Source organism: Erpetoichthys calabaricus, chromosome 7, assembly GCF_900747795.2.
Source record: "Erpetoichthys calabaricus chromosome 7, fErpCal1.3, whole genome shotgun sequence".
Taxonomy (NCBI): domain Eukaryota; kingdom Metazoa; phylum Chordata; class Cladistia; order Polypteriformes; family Polypteridae; genus Erpetoichthys; species Erpetoichthys calabaricus.
Window position 1 is genome coordinate 33409379 of NC_041400.2, and position 22156 is coordinate 33431534.

The window sequence follows — 22156 nt, forward strand, 5'->3', positions numbered from 1 at the left end:
TGAGCTGCTGGCCGTCTGTTACAGTTATAGTTAGCTTTTTAAAATTAATTTTTAACGGTAACATCAGAAAAATGTCTCATGAGATGGTTTACACTACAAAAAAGCTGACTGAAATTTCTCACATGACAGAAGTTCTTCCGATCATTTGACAGCTTAATCGTAAGATGCAATCAGGCCTCTCATACTGCCCCTAGAAGAATAAAGCTGAAATTTGAGGCAATTCAGTCAGTGGTTGCAAAATGGTCTTTAAATCATGCAAAATCATCCAGTGTATGCCTGGCTTTACATATCCTAGTGAGTATATGTACAGTATTGAAAGGAATCTGAAGGTGGGTTTATACAAATAACTTCTATAAATGCAATTACTTTCTGTAACTTATCAATAACATTAACATTACAGCAATATTCTCAGGGTGGTCTTTTACATAGGTAACCTGTTGGCGTACAGGGGCTTTGAGAATCATAATTACAGCAGATATAAAAGTTGTAAGCTAAAATATCTGATATGTACCAATTTACAGAGAGCAATACCTTCAGAAAATTAAGACATTAATGAGGGCAGAAATGCTATTTGAATTTAAGGGTTTTAGAGTTGAACGGCACCTGTCATAAAGGAATCCATGGACTTTAGACTCATCTGGATACCTGGGGATCACCAACAGATGGCCTTTTAATATATTACAAGGGAATAATGTTAGCAGGTGATAGCATTTCTAGATGGATTTAGGAATAAAATTAACACGCTCCAGTCTAATGAATAGGATGGGACTAGTGACTGGGACCCAACAGAGCAACTGTTATGGAGTTAAATCCCAGGTCCCAGTAAGTTAAAACTTAAGAGGACTGGAATTACACTTTATTCCCAAGAGGAAGCTGAGCCAGGATCTGAATGTCAAAAAGACAAATAAGGTGGAAAGGAGTTACTGCCAGAATGCCTTTTTGTAGTGGAAACAGAAGGGTACTTTCACGACATAGGAACACCAGATGTGAATAGATGGCCACGTGTACTGCCTTTATTACACTTTGATTTTTTTTTGTGCTGGAAAACTGGACCCATTGTGATTTTTTATGGCTACTCATCGTTGCACTATAACAGTAACTGAGAAATACTGCTTATTTTTTGCTTTTTCAATATCATCTATACATGACAAATAGTGATCAGGTTCCTCTTTGAATACGATTTTATTTCAGTAGTTTTCTAATAGCTTCTTGAAATATTGTTGTGAATGGTTAAAGTCATTTCTACTGAAGCCATATCAAATAATTAAAAATCCCATCACTGCAAATCTTTTGTGACCATCCCCTTAATTGAATAAAAGTTATTATGAATTTCAACATGTAGACATCAGTAGTCAACCAAGCCTTACTTAACATGTCCTCAGTTACTCAAAGTCTGGCTCTGCTTTTAGCAATTATCTGTGGTACATGTGAATATTTCCTTCTTACAGATATGAGAATGGCAGCACAGTCTTCTGCTGCTTCCTCTGTTGTTCAGTAGGTCTGCATTTCACAGAACTCATCCAGTCATCTTAGGCCCTCTTTACTTTGTCTAACATTAAATTTCTTTGTAGTCTGAAATGTTTCATAACATTTGTCTTCATCATAAGTTGACTTCTAAATGCCACAGAGAATTCCATGTAGTTATTCAAAGAAATCCAGAGAACTACAATGCTTCAGAAAGTACAGCGCAAGTCAAAATTATGTTAACATTTGAATAGCGGAAAATTTATTCACTAAACACACTTCATATGTGCTGGATGATTTACAGGAATGTCTCAACCTGTTCACCATCATGTTCAACAAACAAAAACCAATGAGCAATAGTACCATTTAAAGCCCAGACACATATTTTGCGGGTAATAGATGATACCACAATTCGTATTCTGTCCTTCAGGTTATCACGAACTTTCCTACTATACATGCACTCCATCATACCCCATAGCCAGAAATCACAGGGTGCCAAATCAGGGGAGTGTGGAGGCCATGGCAATGGTGCACCACAACCTATCCATCGACCTAGAAAAGTTTGGTCGAAATAAAAATAATCCATTAGTGTTAATATAATTTTGACTCACCTTGTATTCAGACCCCTTTACTTTTTACATACAGTATTTTATTATATTGCAACCTTGTGCTAAAACCATTTAAATCAATTTTTTCCCTTAATACCTTCGAATGACAAAGTGAAAACAGGATTTTAGGAATTTTTGCAAATTTATGAAAAAAATAAATAAATACCAGTGTTGACACAGGAATTCCGACTCTGACACATGAAATCTGGTTCAGGTGCATCAGATTTTGTTGGTCATCGTTGAGATGTTTCTACAGCTTGTTTAGAATCCACCTTTAGTCAATTCAATTGACTGAACATGATTAGTAAAATCACACATCTGTCTGTAGAAGGTCCACAAATGAGCAAAAACAGAGCTATAAGGCCAAAGGAGATTAGAGACAGAATTGTTTTGGAGTACAGATCTGGGGAAGGCTACAAAATGTCTGCAGCAGGGAAGGTTTCTCAAGAACACAGTGGCCACCATAAATCTTTATTGGGAGATATTGTTTGGTACAATAAAGACTCTTCATAAAGTTGGCTGTCAGGTCAAGCTGAGAAGGCCTTGATAAGAAAGGTGCCAAGAACCCACTGGCCACTCTAGCGGAACTCTGAGAACCTAGGTGGCAATGGGAGAAACTTCCAGAAGGACAGTCACCAGTGCAGCACTCCATTGATCTGGGCTTTATAGCAGAGTGGCCAGATGACACATGAAAGCCCACTTGGAGTTTGCAAAAAGGCACCCAAATGACTCTCAGACTCTAAGAAACAATATTCTCTAGTCTGATGAAACAAAGATTTCATTGTTTAGTCGCAATTCCAAGAATCACAACTGGCAGGAAAACAGGCACTGCTCATCGCCTGTGCAATATCATTCCAATGGTGTAACATGGTGGGGGCTAGGTCATGCTGGAGAGTTGTTTTTCATTGGCAGGGACAGGAAGACTAGTCAGGATTGAGGGAAAGATGAACAGAGCAAAGTACAGAGATATTTTTAATGTAAACACGCTCAAAGGTGCTCTGGACCTCAGACTGGACCAAAGGTTCACCTTCCAACAGGACAAAAACCCTAAGCACAAAGTAAACAAAACACAGGAGCTTTTTAGGATCAACTCTGGGAATGTTCTTGATTGGCCCAGCCAGAGATTGGGCTTAAACTCAATCGAACATCTCTGGAGAGACATGAAAGTAACCGTCCACTGATGGTATCCATTAAGCCTGACAGAGATTCCCCAAATATCCAGTTGTGCATAGCTTGTCATATTCAAGAAGACTTTAGGATGAAATTCCTGCCATAGGTGCTTCATAATTACTGATTAAAGGATCTGAATATGTGTGTCAATGGGATATTTCAGTTTTTAATTTGTAATAAATTTGCAAAAATTTCCAAAATCTTATTTTCACTTCATCATTCTGGGGAATTGAGTGTTACTTGACAAGGAAAAAAAATAATTTAAATAATTTTACCATAATGTTGCAACACTGTAAATTGTGTAAAAAGTAAAAGGGTTTTAATACTTTCTACAAACACTGTATATGTACAGTAGTGTATCAATAGATAGCCATTACCATTTGTTGGTGAACATATACTATTGTGGTTCATTTCATAATACTTTTAAAAGCTGCACAACTGTGGATTTCTGCTTTTCAAATTGCTCGGGTTGGGCAAGTGTGCAATAAGATGATAACAATGTCAGATTTATCAGATATAATAATATTTATGCAAGGCAGAAATGTATAAATGGACCACAGAATGTTACCTTTAGCTGTCCTTGTGTAACATCATTCATTTTTTCTGAATACATCTAATACATTAATATGGAAAGTGAAATTTCTTGCAATTACAATTGAAATGTTGGACCTCAAGAGAAATAAATAGAAATGCCTGTCCATTAAGCGGTCTTGGTAAACATTCACTCTAATGCAAGTGAAAATTAAAAACAGTTTTATTTAGGACTTTGAGAAACACTAAATAAAACACAGGGGCACATGGCGAGAATGCTGTTCATTCATAACCCGAAGGGAAATCTTGACAAAATTTGCACTCAACTTGATTGACTTTGTAGATAACAAATCCAAGTGCTTGAATTTTTACATTTTATATCTTTATGAAAGAAACTTGTAACTTGAACCTGAAAATGATAACTTGCTTATAAATATCAGCATGATAATTAGTATCTGACTGGACTAGATAGTCAACTGTAAATTTCATCTTGTGTTTGTTGAATTTTCTTTTATTGTTTTCCCTGTATTCTAATATAAATTTGATAAAAAGAATTCTATCTTTGTGTGCTCTAAGAATGATATTCACAAGGGTATACTTCTACATTTCCTAATTTTCTTAAAATAATTTCCTTCATTTGTGATACAGTAAAATATGCTGGGGGCCAGCTCCTCATGAGACTGGTAAGGCTAAATGGATGTGAAAATGAACAGAATAGTTAGATGAATGTTATTCACCATATAAGGCATCGCATGATGACACAGACAAAGAGGCATCTTTGGAATGGACAAATACAATCATGTATACCCTAGGTGACATTTCCTTTGACTCTTATTTGGTGTTAGTTCTGTTTTATTGTTTGTAAGATGGTTATACAGCAGGGTAGCCCCATGCTCTAATAGATGATGGAATAGTAGTGCTGGCAGTGCAAAGATGATAATACTGTATTAAATTTGACATTTCATTGTTGCATTTAACATCTCATGTTGAGTCTGAATATCTGAAAAGGTTGTAAACTGCTGAAGAAAGACTCCCTACTGAAGCTGGTTCAATAGAGATAAACATGGTGAGGCAAGGCACGTTTTTGCTGAGTTTGCATGGGTTTTCTGTATGTACACATATTTCCACCCACAACTCCAAATAGTGAAGGTTTAGTCAAATGATAAATTTTAAATTAGTATGAGTGAATGTGGGTGTAATGCTCTGGCCACACTTACTTGCACCCAGTGCTGCTGGGATATACTCAACTATAGATAGATAGATAGATAGATAGATAGATAGATAGATAGATAGATAGATAGATAGATAGATAGATAGATAGATAGATAGATAGATAGATAGATAGATAGATAGATAGATACTTTATTAATCCCAATGGGAAATTCACAGCTCTGAACAGAAATAAAAGGGCTCAGCTAATTATACCAAGAAGCAAGTGACATGCTAGAGATGTAATACATTGCTTATACTTAACACCGCTAATATGTAAGTTTTTAGCAAGGAAAAGGGCATAATCAGATTTCTCCCAAAAAATGTATTAGAAGATACTTGCTTATACTACTAGTTGTTTCAGGAGGTTTATGATCCATAATCAAATGCATGATAACAAAAGTCATACCTATCAGGATTATTTAAGCTTTTAAGTATGAAAAAATGACAGCACCATTACATTCATTATTACCTTATGTAGGATGGCTGGCCAGTTGTGCTAATGGGTTGTGGTAATGTGCATTAACACAACAGAATAATTTCTATTTCTGTAGACCATTAGTTAATAGCAGACAGATATGTGTCACATAAAGTAATGCTAAAATGGTAAAAAAAAAAAAAAATCAATTTTTCCCAAAGGCTTTTCTCTTAAACAATGAGGTTGTGAGTTCAAATCCTGCTACTGACACTGTGTGACCATGAGCAACTCACTTAACTTTAAATTGGAAAGTAAAATACATTTAAATGATTGTATTTCTCAAATGTTTAAGCTGCCTTGGATCAAGATAACTTCCAAATAATAATAATAATAATCTCTTTATTATAATAAAAAAAAAACTTGAGAGACGAGACTTTTTATCCTGCGACAAGATGTGATCTTTTGAAGAGAGAAACTTTCACGTCCTGCGAGACGAGACTTTGTGCCAAGAAATTTAACCACATCCGGAGCTGGAAATAAAAGACAAAGAGTAGATGACAAAATAGAAAGTCGTGAAGAATTCAAAAATGTTGGCGCGATACACATGCAGAGCAGGTTAGAGATAATGGAAGTACGAAAATTTGAAAGTCTCAAAAAAATGATAGTAAAGATCGCATTAGCGCAAACAAATGGAAATTATTACTCAGTGAAATAACGGAACAGCGAAAAGAGATCGAATATATTGTTCAGATTTAAACTTAAAGTCAGAGACTTGTAGATCGTCTGATTTGTGTTGCCATTAAGGAAAAGTAGTGTTTCTTCCCAATGAAGAGGCATATCCGTGAGAATTAAACGTTTTGTTGTTTGCGAGCGGCAGAGACGCAAAGTTGCTGGCGTGTAGTGCAGGCAGGGGGGTTGGTGAGCGAAGCACCCTAGTAATAATAATAATAATAATAATAATTTGGGTTCTTTGAAAGACAGAGGATTGAAGATTAGTAGTAAGACGACTGAAGTTAAATGATGATCAGGATTCAGACGTTAGCCTGCAGCAAGAGCTATTGAAAATAATTAATTTAAATAGCTGTAGTCCAAGATGGAGAATTAGATGCAGAAATGACCTACAGAGTACAGTATAGATGGCACAATTGGAAGCATGTACCAGGAGCATTGAGTGATCAGAGAATTAAGCAAAAGGTTAAAGATAAGGATTTTAAGACAGTGGTAGATCCAGCAATGATGTATAGAGCTGAGACATGGGCAAAAAAGTGAGGGCAGGAAAAGAAGTTAGATGTGGAAAAAATGAGTGTTGAGATGGATGTGTGGAGTTACAAAAAAGGAAAGAATAAATAAAAAGACAATAAGAGGTACAACAAAAGTGCAGTAAAGTAGGTTTAGCTTAGCTGACAAATTTGTCTGTAGGTCTGAACTAACGTAAGCACTTAAAGAAGCGCCAGAATGCACTTGAGTGGTTGGTAATGTTAGAAGCATAATGGCATTGTAACTTTTAAGAACACAGCAAGTTCACAATCATATATAGCATACATTTGTATCTTATGTATCCATCAGCACATGTGTTCTGACCAAGAAGTCAACAATTAAGCCCTATAACACCAAGAGTTTAAACAAAAATAATGTGCACCGCCAACACAGTTCAAATTTTCTCTTAATGATCACAGGTTCTCACATACAATTACAACAAATGATAAAAACTCAACTAAAAATGATTGTAGAATGTTCTGTTCACCAGCTGTGATCATATTGTATGTTAGGAAAATACCAGCCAATTAAATCACCAAAAATCCCATGTGGAAAAAGAAAAATCCTTTCATTTAATAAGAAATGCTCATCATCATAATAACCTACATCATTTTCTATAGGAACTGTACCTTTATTGTAGTACCTAAAACACATGTTTGATGGAATAAACGATTTGTGAGAGATTCATTTAAAGCTTTCTAATTGAAAAATAATACCATTCAGAGACTCCAGCAACTCCATCCCTTGTGGTATATGGCCGGCCATTCATCCCGGCCAATACCCCCATGCCACCAGGTGGAGCCCTTCTTGCAACATGGAGGTGCCCAAGTTCCAGCAGGGCATCTTGGACAGTGGAGTTTTACATCACAGCCCTGCTGGATACCATGGGAGCCGCCAGGGGCCACTGCAGGGAGGCTCAGGGACTTTTATTTTCCTTATAACCCAGAAGTACTTCCCAGTCACAGGGACAGAGGAAATGATGTACTTCCGGGTTGAAGAAAAGAAGTACTTTTCATCTGACCCAGAAGTGCTGGGAAATCACATGGACTGAGAGATAGAAACACTTCCAGGTCAAGAGATATAAAAAGACTGTGGGAAACCCCAGCAGGTGGAGCCGGAGTTGGGTGGGAGTGTATTGTTGTTATTGGTATTGATTTATTGGAGTATTGTGGAGTGGAGGGTGCTTTGTGCACTTTATTATTAAAAATAATAATATTTGGACTTTTACCTGGTGTCTGACGAATTGTCTGAGGGTTCAAGGGGTCGACAGCACCCCCTATCTGTCACACCCTGTATAACCTGAAAATCATAAAAGCCCCCTAATGGTGTTCAGCAAGAACATTAAGGAATACACCTAAAAACTGTAATGGTATTTAATCCCCAAAAAGAATATAATTCAAGATCTTCAGGGATATCAATCAATAAACAAAATGCACTCACATCAACAGCACCAAAATGGCATATCTTTAGGACAGTTAAATAGTCCAAAAGGCTCTCTGAATGCATATATTTGTATTACAAACTTTAAGGATACATCTCTTTTCAATGGCTACAGTATATGCTTTATAAAGGGAAATAAAATTAAATTTATGGGTGGAGTGGTGGCTCTGAGGCTAAGGATCTGCGCTGGTATCCTGAAGGTTGCAGGTTCGAATCCCCGTCACTGCCAAAAGTGATCCTACTCTGCTGGGCCCTTGAGCAAGACCCTTAACCTGTAATTGCTCCAGGGGTGCTGTACAATGGCTGACCCTGCGCTCTGACCCCAAGGGGTATGCGAAAACTAACAAATTTCTAATACGAGAAATCGTATAAGACAAAATAAAGAACAAAAGAAAAGAAAAAAAGAAAATTATAATGAAGAATTAAGAGACATTAACTAAGTTAAGGACCACACAAAATGCATTTGTTTTCTGAAATTTGCTTTGTTAATGTTCTTATGCTGTTGTTTCATTTTTTCTGTTGTGTACTTGTGAAATTTGCCATTTTTACGATAATTGTCTGCACAGTTTCTTTAAAGAGTTGAATTTGAACTGGTTACTTAAAAAAAGAAAGTGCTGTTCCAAAAATATCATATAAAAACTATAAAAAGTCTCTGAGGTATTGTAAATCTAGAGTTTTAAGGCATTGATAACACCTACTGTTATACTTTTCAGTTTTGCAAGGAGTTCAATAACAAAACCACACCCACCACACCCATCTTAAGGTTCAAGGTTGTTCAAGCACTTCTGATTGGTTATGGTTTGGCTTTGTAGACATGTAGAGAATTTGTTTTATTTGGAGACAAGAATTTATTAGTTTTAGGACACATTTACTGTATATGCAGGAGTCCTTCCTCCAGGGGATGGACAGGTAGGACTTATAAGCCTCAAAGAGGACAAAAAAATGTATACTGAAAAAGAAACAGCAGAGAGAGGAGCTGACCAGAGAGGGAGAAAGTAAAGCAGACGATGACCTGAAAAAAAGAGATTTCACCCAGAGAACAAAATCAGAGACCATTCACCTGCTCTGAGTTACTGCTAAGACTTTGTGTAACTAATTAGATGAAGGCTGCCTGAAATTAACACACATGTTAAACTATTCCTGATCTTTGTGTGCTTTCAAAATTACATAGTGGTCTAGGATATACTATATGAAATGCCACATCTATATTTGCTTTTGTTTATGGCACTAGTTACATGATTAAAACTTTTTAAGCTTGTGTTGCTGATTTTATTCTATTTTACCACCAAGGGCTGGGAAACCAAGTTCTTTTCTCAGCTAATTCAATCAGGGTTGAGAGAGACTGAACTATTCAAATTGGGAAGCCACAGTGATAGTGATACTTTGGTGAAGTCTTAAGGTAGTGGACTAGAGGCCTACATGCAAGTCAACTGCAGCTGTAAACTGTATATTCCCGAAAAGTGGGTATATATAAGAATAGGAAACAGAGGTGTAACTATATCAATGAGTCAACTGGAAAAACAATCTGTGCATTTGATAAAAGGGGATATATGTTTTAATGACAGGTGTCTCTAAAAGACTTTCCCACAATAAAACATACTGGTACCCCATCTGGCACATATCCAAATATGGTACAAACAACTTGGAATGACACAGTCCTTTGTTATGAGTATTATTGTTCTCTTTGAAAGCTTGAACATAGCACTCTTCTGTTTATCAGGAGCAGCCCTATTTGGATCACATCCTAAGGAATAGAGTATTCACCATTTCAGGCTCTTGAGAATAGCAGGTTTATTTGCCTGAAATAAATTTATTCCAGAATAGATAAAGCATAGATTAACCTTCACAACTCCTACTCTACTTTAAGTCAGTTTTCCAGAAAAACAGGACTATACCACGTGAGTAAATTCCAAGGACGCATGTAATAAATCTATTGTTAACAATACTTTTGTTACAGGTAGATAAATCTGCTTTTGCTGTCATATGAAACAAATTGTGTATGAATGGGCAATTTTAAAATCCATAGGATCATGAACTGTTATGGCTATTAGAATGAAACAGCCAAAGGGGATTTGGTGTATTTTATAAATAGGAGAAACTAAAAAGAAGCTGAAAAGCCGAGAAGACAAGAAGCCAAATGTCACAACAAAACTTGTGGCTTAAATATCAAAGTAATGAAAGATTCATTACCTGTCTAATGTCCTTTTCTTAATCACTAATGTAAATGCAAAAGAAACTTTAAAAAAGTGTCTTCATTTTAGGTTATATAGTGTAATAAAACATGTAGTGACTACAACAATCACATGACTAGCAGAGGTCATAGGAATTGTACATAACAATTCAACATAGACTGCGGTGGGTTGGCACCCTGCCCGGGATTGGTTCCCTGCCTTGTGCCCTGTGTTGGCTGGGATTGGCTCCAGCAGACCCCCCGTGACCCTGTGTTCGGATTCAGCGGGTTGGAAAATGGATGGATGGATGAATTCAACATAGAAGCTTCCATGTCAAAACTAAAAGCAGAATAGTGGGGACAGAGTATTACATAAAAAATAAATACAAAATAAGAAAATAAATCATTACTTTATGACCTAGGGCACATTTTTAACAATGAACATCAAAGTTATGAGGGCATCATGCACATAGATCAAAGTTTTGAATCAGAGTGGGGATACCTATTTCTTGAAGCTTTCTAATGCTGTCACTTTCACTGCACTTAAATATAAGTCATACTGTAACTTACTTAGCTTTTGAATTTCACGCTTGTGATTTACTTAATTTTAGATAAAATGATCTGGTAATGACATAGAGGTAAATATTATTGATGATTTAAATTTTTCTTGTGTTTTCTTGTCATTGTGCTTCATATTATTACAACCTGGGATGCAAATATCAACAGAAAGAAAATACTGGGAAAGCGAATAAAGATCATTGGCTTTTTATTGACACAAAAGAAACAAATGAGCAAGCAAAGTACAACACAACCCCAGTTTTCTGGCCTTGAGGCAACACCTTCCTCACTGCCCCAATATCTTGGCCCTGGGGCACACTGCCCAGCTAGCCAGCCTGCCTGTCTGCACTTACTATTAGTTCCAGGAGGCATCTCTTGCCATTGCCATGTTAGCTCCCCCAGCTTTAATACTAATATCCCATTAGTTGGCTTTTCCACACTCTCATTCTCTCTACACTCTTTTCACCAACTTCCACCAGCCAAAAAGACCCCACCTCCCCTGCCCTTAACCCATTTTACTCAAAAGTTATTTGTGTATCCAGCTGAAATGGAAAACTACTGATTCGTCTGTTCGTGTCATAGAATCCGCCACCTCTCCTAGCCTCCAGCGGCCCTGAGTTGTATGAGACATCAGCCACAACCACAGACGCTACAATATTATGGTCTATCATCTCAACCAGAATGTTTTTCATCTTTTGTCCACAATAATGTTCAGGGTTATTTAGACCTTGATTGAGGTAATTTAAGTATGAGAGCAAGATGGATACTTTCTGTACGCATGCTATAATTCATTGATGTTCTAATATTATTACGTATCAAGATAAGGCTTATGTTTATTACAATTTCCATCCCCAAAGGGTGTGTTAAGCCATAGATCAACACTGTTTTAGTTTGGACCCCTCTTACTCCACAGTGGAGGTTGTCTGCTAATCCATTAGTGGCTGCCAAGCATATTTGGTATATTTACCATGTTTTTCCCATGTCCTTTTCAGATATTTTGTACTTATTTTGGGGTTTTGCAGTTTGAAGCACCCATTTCTACCAATAAATTCTAAATTTGCTTACATTTTCAGTAGGAAAATTTATTTCACGTTTCCGCATCATTGTTTTTGGGGGGTTTGTTTGCAGTTCCTGCCATGCTACTACACATGGGTAACTCCAGATTGTTCCGAAATTGTGGATTCAACAAAAGGTTTCTAGTGTATGTTTTATATTTTCACTTTCAATAGTTTTCAATTTGAATTTTAACAATGATTTTATCTTGTGTTTTGGCATAGTCATTTAAGTTCATAGATTTTCTGGTAACACATTTTTAGCCTGTTTCATCTCCTGTTCTCTTATTCTTTCCCAAACACCTATTCCAGCTCCTATTAGAGTACTAAACAAATTTGGCTCTTTTCACTAAGAAAATCATCTCTAGGAGTTGATTTTACATATAAACATCTAATATAGTATGCACAAAAATGTTGCTTCTATTGTGAATTGTAACTTAGTAGTTCCTGGAAGGCCTAATATTGAAGAACTGATGTACATTGAGGATATACAATTCTAATTCATATAACATATACATATTGTGAGATATGGCCGGTCTTTCATCCCAGCCAATACCCCCAGGCCCCCAGGTGGACCCTCCCTGCAGCATGGAGGTGCCCCGAATGCCAGAAGGGAATTATGGACATTGGAGTTTTCCTTTACAGCCCTGCTGGATACCGCGGAGGCCGCTAGACGGCGCTACAGGGAGGAGCAGCGACTATTTGCCCTGCGCCCCGGAAGTACGTCTGAGTCACATGGACAAGAGGAATGACGTGCTTCCGGGATGAAGAAGAAGAAGAGTTTTTATATGACCCAGAAGTGTTCCTAGTCACATGAACAAAGAGCGAAACACTTCCGGGTCAAGGACTATAAAAGGACTGTGGGAAATCCCAGACGTCGAGCTGAGCTGGGTGGAAGGGTGGCAACGCGTCTGGGAGAGGTGGAGCGTTATTGATTAGTGATTATTGATTTATTATATGAGTATTGTGGAGTGTAGGTGCTTTGTGCACTTTATTATTGTCCGAATAAATTCATATTGGACTTTTACCTTGTGTCTGGCCTTTGATCCGAGGGTTCAAGGGAGCGAGAGCGCCCCCTATCTGTCACAATGTATAGGGTACATATGTACCAAGGTTCACGTCCCAGGCCCTCCCTGCATGGAGCTTGTATTTTCTCCCAATGTCTGTGTTGGTTTCCTCCCACAGTCCAAAGACATGCAGGTTAGGTGGATTGGCAATGCTAAATTTGCCCTGGTGTGTGCGTGTTTGTGTATCTGTATGTTCACCCTGCGATGAACTGGTGTCCTGCCCAGGGATTATTCCTGTCTAGTCCCCTATGCTTCATTGGATGGGATCCAGCCCCCCACGACTTTGCTCTGAATTAAGCAGGCTTAGAAAATTGTAAGATTTTATTCAAAATCCTCTGTTCAGTGATAGAGATTTTGGTCATTGTGAAAGACACTACATGAAAAAAAATGTTATTTACAATTGTATTTTTCAACCACGAAAAACATAATGCAGGGTCACAGTTTTTTCCCCTCACATTCCTTTTGCCATTAATAATAGTCAAATAATTTAAAAAAGTAGTTTTATAGTATCATATGTATAAGACAACCCTCTGACCTGCTCAGGATAAAGCAGGTTTGGAAAATGGATGGATATGTAGTAAAATAAATTAGACTTTACATGGATGTAACCTGGAATGGCTTTTAGTATACGTGGTTCAAGCATATTGATTAAACTTTTTTTTTTTTTTGGTTTCAGAATAAATTTCAGAAAAAAAATACCCTGGGTGTTCTTCTTATTAATATACTGTATATTTTCCATGTTTTTATAAATCAACTGCTTTGCTTGATGTCTCCTGGGTTCCCAGACTTTAATAACCAAGTTTGATTTACAGTACATTACAAATGCTGCACCAGCTCATTTCAAGCTTTTAACATTCATGTGTTGAAATAATAGAATGCCGTACTTCGGGAATCAAGCGTGCTGCACAGATTTGTCACCCAGATATAGAGGTGAAGTGGCATTCAGCAGTGACTTACCTGGTTTGTTTAAGAGCCGTGACATTTTGCAGTGGTAGGAGAGTTCCTGTTCACAGTACTCTGCTTGGGTTATTATGGCTTGAAGCTGATCTGCATCGGCTGTGTAGTTAAAGTAAACATGGTGTCGATTGATCCCACTGGAGCCTTTCAATTTTGTGAGCTCTGTGTTGTTGTGCTGCACTACGGTCCATGTTTTTTCTTAAAGAAATCAGAAGGTAGTCAATGTTAAATTTTCCCTTGACATATGCAGCTTTCAGCAAACAGATTGTTTCTAGTGTAATTAAAGTAGAAGTCAAATCGATGTATTAATTAATTCATTAAGTAGTTATATCATTATTAATTTGTAATTTTTTTAATATACTGCATACAATGTTATTTTAATCAAACACACAATAAATATAATTTAAAAAGTACTATACAGCATCTTAAACAATTAAAATTACCTTTGAAAAGACATAACTAGATATTACCATGTAAGAAAACTTTAATGAATTTAAATTTTAGAACTGCCAGTGACTTTTCACTGTCAGCCAACCCTTATTTTTCCTTTTTTGATGCATTGACGAGTAACAAAATAAATTATAGACTTATTAATAGTGATAAGAAAAATTGTGCAATGCTAATGTAAATATTTTAAAAAAAAAGTGACACAGTGAAACAGATGACAACTCATTTTTTAAAAGATGCAGACACAAAGAAACTGAAACGTAGTTTTCCATTGGCTTTTTGTGACATTCAGAATACAAGCTTCCTCTCAGGAATCTGTTTAACAATGGCTAAATATATTATTTATATCTGCAGTTATGCTGGGGAGGTGCTGAGGCCAGGATTTGGGCTATTCTTTAATATGTGAAAACTTATGGTTGTTTCTTAATTCAATAAAGATTTAAATTGCAAAATATCGACCTGTGGCTCAATTTGAGAAATCCATGATCACAAATTTAGGTGTCAAAATGGATTCCACATTAAAACTTGATAGCCATGTGAGCGCAGTGGTAAAATGTTGGTTTTTCCAGTTGAGGCGGCTGGCAAAAACCAAGCCTGTTTTGTCTAAACGCAACCTTGAAACAGTGATACATGCTTTTAAAACCTCTTGTCTAGAATACTGCAATGCACTTCTTTTTGGAATTAGCCAGGCCTCCATTGCTCACCTACAGATGGTGCAAAATGCCGCTGCTCGATTTTTAACTTGCACAAGAAAGCATGAGCACGTTACCTCAATTTTGGCTTCCCTTCACTGGCTTCCAGTTCGTTTTCAAATCCATTTTAAGATCCTTGTATTTGTTTTTAAATCCTTTAATGGTTGTGCCCCATTTTATTTGTCAGAACTGCTGCACCCTTATGTACCATCTCGCTTTCTCAGGTCAGCAGACCAGATGGATTTACGTGTTCCTAAGGCACGATACAAACTCTGAGGCTTTTTCAGTTGCAGCTCCAAAACTCTGGAACGATTTGCCGTTGCATGTTAGGCAGGCTCCTTCACTTGCTGTCTTAAATCTTATTTAAAAATGCACTTATGTGTTTACGTTTCTTTTACCTTTTGGTTAATGTTTGTCTGATATGTTGGGTTTTTATTGTACAGCACTTTGGTCAGCCTTGATATTGGGTTTTAAAGTGCTTTATAAATAAATAAATCTTCAGTTATGTGTTTACAAATTTGAATTTCAAATGGAACTAAAATTTTCTTCTTTTTTTTAATCAATTACTGCATCTGATGAGCTTACTTGGTTCCAAGTATACGCATTTACTACAGAAATTAAAAGAAGAAAAATACACAAATTTCACCTCATACATAATTATACATTTATATCTTTAACTCGAGGCCTTGAAACATTAAAATGAATGACATTTTCACAAAGATGCCTTTGCTACTGAAATATAAAAAAGTACTTTTTCTCAGGCATTTTTTAAATTATTAACAGTTTATTCGTTATTTCTCGACCAATGAAAACATATCATGTTTCAGATCCACGCTCTGTTTATTTATATATTTATTGAATATAAAGTCACTGAGTCAGCAGATAGCCTCTGGGCCAGCTGTGTCCAGTCTTCCATGAACTCTATAAATTGACTTTCTTCTGTAATGTAATGTACTCACACACATGCAGTTCTTCACAAATGGTTAAATTTGATAAGAATATAGGTGAAGTCCAATATTGAACTGATTTGACTTTCCTTGAGAAATCAAGTATACTGTGAAAACGTCTGTTGTCAATCTTCCTGCCAAATAGTAAATTTTTCAAATTTTCATAAAAAGCTAATGGAAAGTATTAATACAGCACCACTGGGTATGCAGGGATTTCCAAATCAACAGGTGACAAAAAGTGGGACAAAATTCCCATATAATGCTGTGAGAGACTGATCAGTAATTACTATTGAAGAATGGTTCCATCTTCTGCTTTGTCCATTTTTCTATGCTTGCCTTCTAGAAATGCTAGTTTTGATTTAATATGAAAAGTGCTCTTTGTTTAGCCATAGCATCATGAAGGAATTGTCATCTCAATTATATCTCATATTTCAGTTGTGGAAGTCAGTTATTATTTCACAGTTGCCATAAGCCTCTTGGTGTCTTGCCCAATTTGCCAGTTTTGCCCATTAATTGACTGTATAATGAACTTTATTGTGCATTGGAGAATTTTCAAAAGCTTTGACATTTTCTCTGTATACCTGATGGATTCTTTTAAAAAGCGTTATCCCAATTTTGTTTTACATTTTTTCATTTGTCTTCATTAAGCTAATATTTCAAAATGCTGCCATTGTAATTTTTCTCTAGAATTGTTTCTTCATATTATTTGTTAAGAAAAAAAGGCTTTGTGAAGACTGATGAATTTAACCTTAATGGTACGAGAACAGTATAATCTGTACATAGACTGTGTTCTCTTGATTATGAGACCTCTAAAGACTACTGGCCGTAAAGAAGGTTTGTTTTAACAGAGGAATGGAATCAGTCGCTTCCCATGTTTTATTTGATAAGGATCATACTAAAAGTAATGAGCATATTCATTTTATAGTTCACTGGAGATATGAATAAGAAATTACTAAAAGTGAAACACATCTATATACCTTTGTTTAGCTGGTAAAAATCTCTTATTGATATTATTCCTGAAATGCATGGTGTCTTGTACCAGTTTCTGGTGCCGATTCTCCGACTGTTACACATTAATATCTTTCCGATGAGGTCAATAAATTTTAATTTGTTGCTTTCAATAGAGGCACTTCAGGCAATCCCGACAGGGCTGATTGGTAATGTCTGCGCCCCAATCCTTACAATGCTTTAAAAACATTTTGATATCACCAACCCCTATGCTCACATTAATATTTGCACAATGAATTCAAATATAAATGGCAGCAATTGGTGTTGACTGGCAAATTTCGGCAAAGTGTTTTACACAGAAAATTTGTGAAAACTTGTTCACTAAATCTCTTCTGAAAATTCATCGTGTGACTGACTTAGACAAACTTTTTTTCTCCAGTGCCTCATGATGATTTGCAAGTCCAGCTAGATATCCATTTGTAAGCAGACAATGTTGGATGGGACAGCCCCGCAAGATATAAAGCTGATCATAGTAGTGGGCAGTTTGCCGATTGAGCTGCTATACTGGGTGAAACTATTCCTCCAGTATAATAGTAAGAACTGTTGTAGTGATATGAAATCTTGAGAATACATTTAACCAGAAAATGCGCACACAGAAAGAAACTGGAAATGTGTGTGTATATTCGTGTCGTAAAAGGTTATGTCTTTGTGTATGGATTTGTACATGACCTGTGTGTAATATGTGAGCTTACCTCTTTAAAAAAGTTACCCACAGTGCTTTGCAATTGATGCAAACAGGAAGGACTAAAGAGTCAACATGCTTTAGTGTTACTCTTATTTGGTAGCAGCAGAAGTGAATGATTAAAAGCATCAGGGAAAAAAAGGCTTTTCTTCTCAGTCTGAGATAGGTGAGTATTTGCTATAGAATCTGTGGGGTCTGAAACTCAGTGAATTCCCATTTCCTGCTCCTGTTCTGACTGTCTGCAAGAAATTCTATTGTTCTGATATTCAACTAATTTTATCTCAGGGAGGCATTGTTATCTCACAGCTCTGGTCATATTTTTGGCCACCATAATCCATCCAGCAAAGTTGGCAGACACTTTCCTAGCCCTCAGGGACAGTTAAAAGACCACTGAACCATTATACTCCACTCAAACCTTGCTCCGTTTCTCCTTCCCTATTGACTTTAATGCATTTTGCTGAGTGCTTTGTGGCTCCCAAACATTTCTGCAATTTCGCTGAACTCAGGGCAAAGCAAATTCCCCGGGGTTTGCTAATCACTGGCAGAAATGAATATTTTTTCATTCACATGAAATTTATTTCACATTTTGAAAATGACATGTCCTTATTGCTCATATTCTTACATTTAACTATTAACGTGTAACTCAGGTAGTTGACATAATTTTTCTTTTAATTGTGAGCCAGCAGATGGAAGTTATGATATGATTTTTAATAAGATTTTAATGTCATAAGGAATTTCTTGGTAATTCTGCTCTTCAAATAAAATTTATAATAATATTTTTTATTATTACATTCATTTGGCATGACCATCTTGTTTTTCTTAAGAACCTATAGTTGTTTGCTTTCATTTTTTTACAGTAACACTCCACAGTATAATATAAAATAAATATATAACCCTTAGATGGTGAATATTTTTATAGGCAGTATAGTTATAACATAATTCTTAGCTTTAACGTAGTTGGGAATGCTTTGCCCTGCATTAATTACAAATTGTACTATCATAGAGTGCTTTGCAAATTACAATAAGATAGAAATATAAAATTGAATGAAATATAGCTGTAGTAAAATTTAAAGATATGAAATCGGATACTGCAAAATAAAGTGAGAAAATGTAAAACTTTAGCAACCAATCAGAAAACAAATGGAACTAAATGAACATGAATTAGTCAAAATTCAGAGTCAGCATCATGGTGAAGACAGGATAATTACACTGAAGCACAAGAGGGACAGTTTTAAAGTTCTAAATGCAGGAACAGCAATTTAGAAGGCAGTTTATCAGCTTGATTCAATTGAAAGTAAATGCAGCACTCATCTGACATAGAAAGCTGAAATCAGATTGCAGGAAAAAAGTAACATTAAAAACTTACCTTACGTTTAAACATATAGACAATAAAAACACTACAATTACAAATAAAAGGTTACACTGATGCTATGTAGACTATGCAGTGTATCTTTGGTTAAAATCTCTTGATTTTGTAATTTCTAATTGACACAGTAGCTCTCTCCAAGAATTTTTTATCCATATTGCACAGTCCAGCTCTGTGATGTGCTTTAAATATGGTGAGTGCAGCCTTAAAGCAACTAAGCAAACACAGGGGTAGCTACTGACCATGCTGAGAAATGCATGCAAGATCTTCTCACGTCCTTACTGGAAAATACAGAAATCGGAATGATGTACTATACCTGTCATGTTGCAGTATATTAGTAGTGGCCTTTGTTGGCCACTTCCATCCAGATCAATGTAGTACAAGCCAGATGTATTACCTTTGTGCTTGTAAGCTTCACAGGACTGCTCATAAAGTGCTAAAAAAAAGAAAAAGTTGTAATAATTTCCAATAATTGTCTCTTCAAATTATTTGTTAAGAAAAGCAGTCCTTTTTAACAGAATGATACAGATATTAGTATTGACATTATACTTTTTGTAAAGTAGTTGAACTGTATGGAGACAAAATTAATAAAAATAACAATTTATGGTGAAAAAGAAATCCTGGTGAAGAAATATGCTACAGGTTCATGTCTAAGAAGTATTGTGGAGATGTGTTAGAAAAGCATACTAGAAACAGAATAATGACAACAATTTGTAAGACCAACTACTGCAAATAAGTCTTAATAGCAAATCTGATACAGTTCTGTCAGTTTGGTTTAAATATCTTACCAATCCCTCCCTTTCCAGAAATAACTATTCTCTTTGGGTGTTTTCACATTCTGCTTTTTTACTTTACCACCAACATGAAATGGTTCATACATTTTTTTTTTTTTTATAAACAAGGTGATGCAGAAGACGGCGATGGCCTCAACAAACAGGCATGAATATGAGTTCTACACAGGGGTGTAATCATTTATAAAGCTACTGCACACCTGATCCACATTTTTGTCATTGTGAGGGGAAGTGGAAAATAAATAATACATATACAATTTCCTTTGAACACTGTCGGCAGATTGGCAATTTTCCTACCTGATCATGCTATTTTTGATCCCTTTCTACAATAAAATAATGGTCTGGCTTTATTAGTGTTACGGCTGTTTTTTATTTTGATACTTTGACAGCATTCTTTGAGCGAATACATAAGTGCTGTGTTGAATTGGCTGTGGGTCAAATTTAAATATTTTGTACCCTGTGGCTGTACATTAATGAGCCGTATATTAGGAGAAAATGGAATATTCTTTGATTGATGAATGTATTATATTTTGGGGCAGTGACCATGAGTAAATTAGAAGCAGTTACATTGTCAGCGCTGTAGTAGGATGCTAGGTCAAGGCCAGTTTTACAGCACTTTCAGACTGCATGTCTTAAAGAATGACTGAAGGAAGCTAATATTATTGTCTAACTGGAAATACAAATATGGCATTCCAGAATACAAGCCACAGTGCTTTAACCCATTGTATATCCATTATGCTTATCTAAATGCTGTTTACTGCTGTTTTTCCATATGGTGATGCAATAGTGAAAACGACAGAAAGATACCATGTTAGATAAAAGCACTTTTCAAACGTGTGGAGCCAAGTAGCTGCAGTGGTCTACATATGTAAGTGTCTGTCTTCTCTGTCACTGTACTCATTACAATGTTCAATTTAATCATTACCATTCCATTGCTTTGTGCTGCTGAGCTCCAGACTTCATATCAGCAATTTTAGCTTTTTATTTTCTCTTAGTGTCATGTTTTTTAATCAGTTTTATTTTTTTTTTGTCTCTGTCCCTGTAACCTTGGCTGTTTAACTCTTTCGAGGCGGGTGTCGACTTATATTGGCACATGGTAGTGTCTTCACACAGCTGCCAGCAGCTACACAAATGCATTCAGCACTATGATCATGCTGGTACTAGTGCTGGGCAGTATGACCAAAATTCTATATCACGGTATTTTTCAAAATTATACCGGTTTCACGGTATTGGACGGTATTTTTTTCCCATGCATGATTGGATGCTAACCACATTTTCCACTGCAATTACTGGCTAAGAATAACCTATTCCACTGTCATGAGAATTGTACATTGTACAAAAAAACATTGTAATGTGCACACAAGTATTAATACAGGTTTGCATGGCCCCATAAAATGATACTTTTCAAGGGGGTGGCACTAATGAAGAGGGAATCACATTGCATTACAGATGCAGTCAAAATTTAGAGCCTTTTTATTGAACAAAGTTTGCAAACAACTTAAACTAAAATTTTGACAACATATTTTCAACCATCCAAAGAGGCATTTAGACTGAGTAAAATATCCAGAGGTGCTTGTCAAAAGTTGTACTGCACTGAACATGTCTTAGAAAAGGAATAAGTAATAAATATTTTTTGTAAACCAACTACACTTTGTTAATGTTAACAATCTCTGTCCACTGACATGTTAAAGTGACTTTTTAAACAACTTTACCATCATTAAACTGCATAATATTTAAACTAATAAATAATAGCAATAAAATAAATAATAGAGCAACTTCCAGTAATAATACTATTACTTCCAAGACTTCTGGCCCTGGTGCATTACACAGTATTCACCAAATAAAAATAAAATACAATAAAACAAGTGCAACTTGGTGATGACATCTTTATCAACTGAACCATCATTAAGGCAAACTGCATTAATATGGACCTTGCTTCAAGCTAAGCTATATACATAAATAATAAAACTGCAACTTGCATTTATAATGCTATTTGTGGTATAGCCCTACGGAATCATATTAGGGCCACGGTGAAGAAAAAAAAATACGGACACAGTGAAGAAAAAAAAAACTATATGTCGAGATTAAAGTCGACATTTCAACTTTATTCTCGTAGTTTATTTTGTCATTAAAGTAGAATGTCGTAAACTAAACTTCATCCTAAAATCAATGTTCAATTCACTAGATTTTCTCATAAGTTATGTAGCACATTAAATGCTTTGTTAAGTATTCCCCGACCCAGTTGTTAATCACTATGCTTTTCCTAAACTGACTTCCTCTTGCACTAAGAGGCAGCGATCGCCGCACAGAATACATTCACTT

General features: G+C 36.0%; 1 protein-coding gene across 1 annotated transcript in view; it reads right to left on the reverse strand.

Moving 5' to 3' along the window:
* The window catches only part of cntnap3 (contactin associated protein family member 3), a 603541-nt gene that overhangs the window by 91743 nt on the left and 489642 nt on the right, over positions 1-22156 (reverse strand). Inside the window, exons 12-13 of the mRNA XM_028804840.2 lie at positions 19360-19479; positions 13902-14099 (exon numbers count right to left, since the gene is read on the reverse strand). Of these exons, the coding sequence (XP_028660673.1) occupies positions 13902-14099; positions 19360-19479 (318 nt within the window). The remainder of the gene's footprint in view (positions 1-13901; positions 14100-19359; positions 19480-22156) is intronic.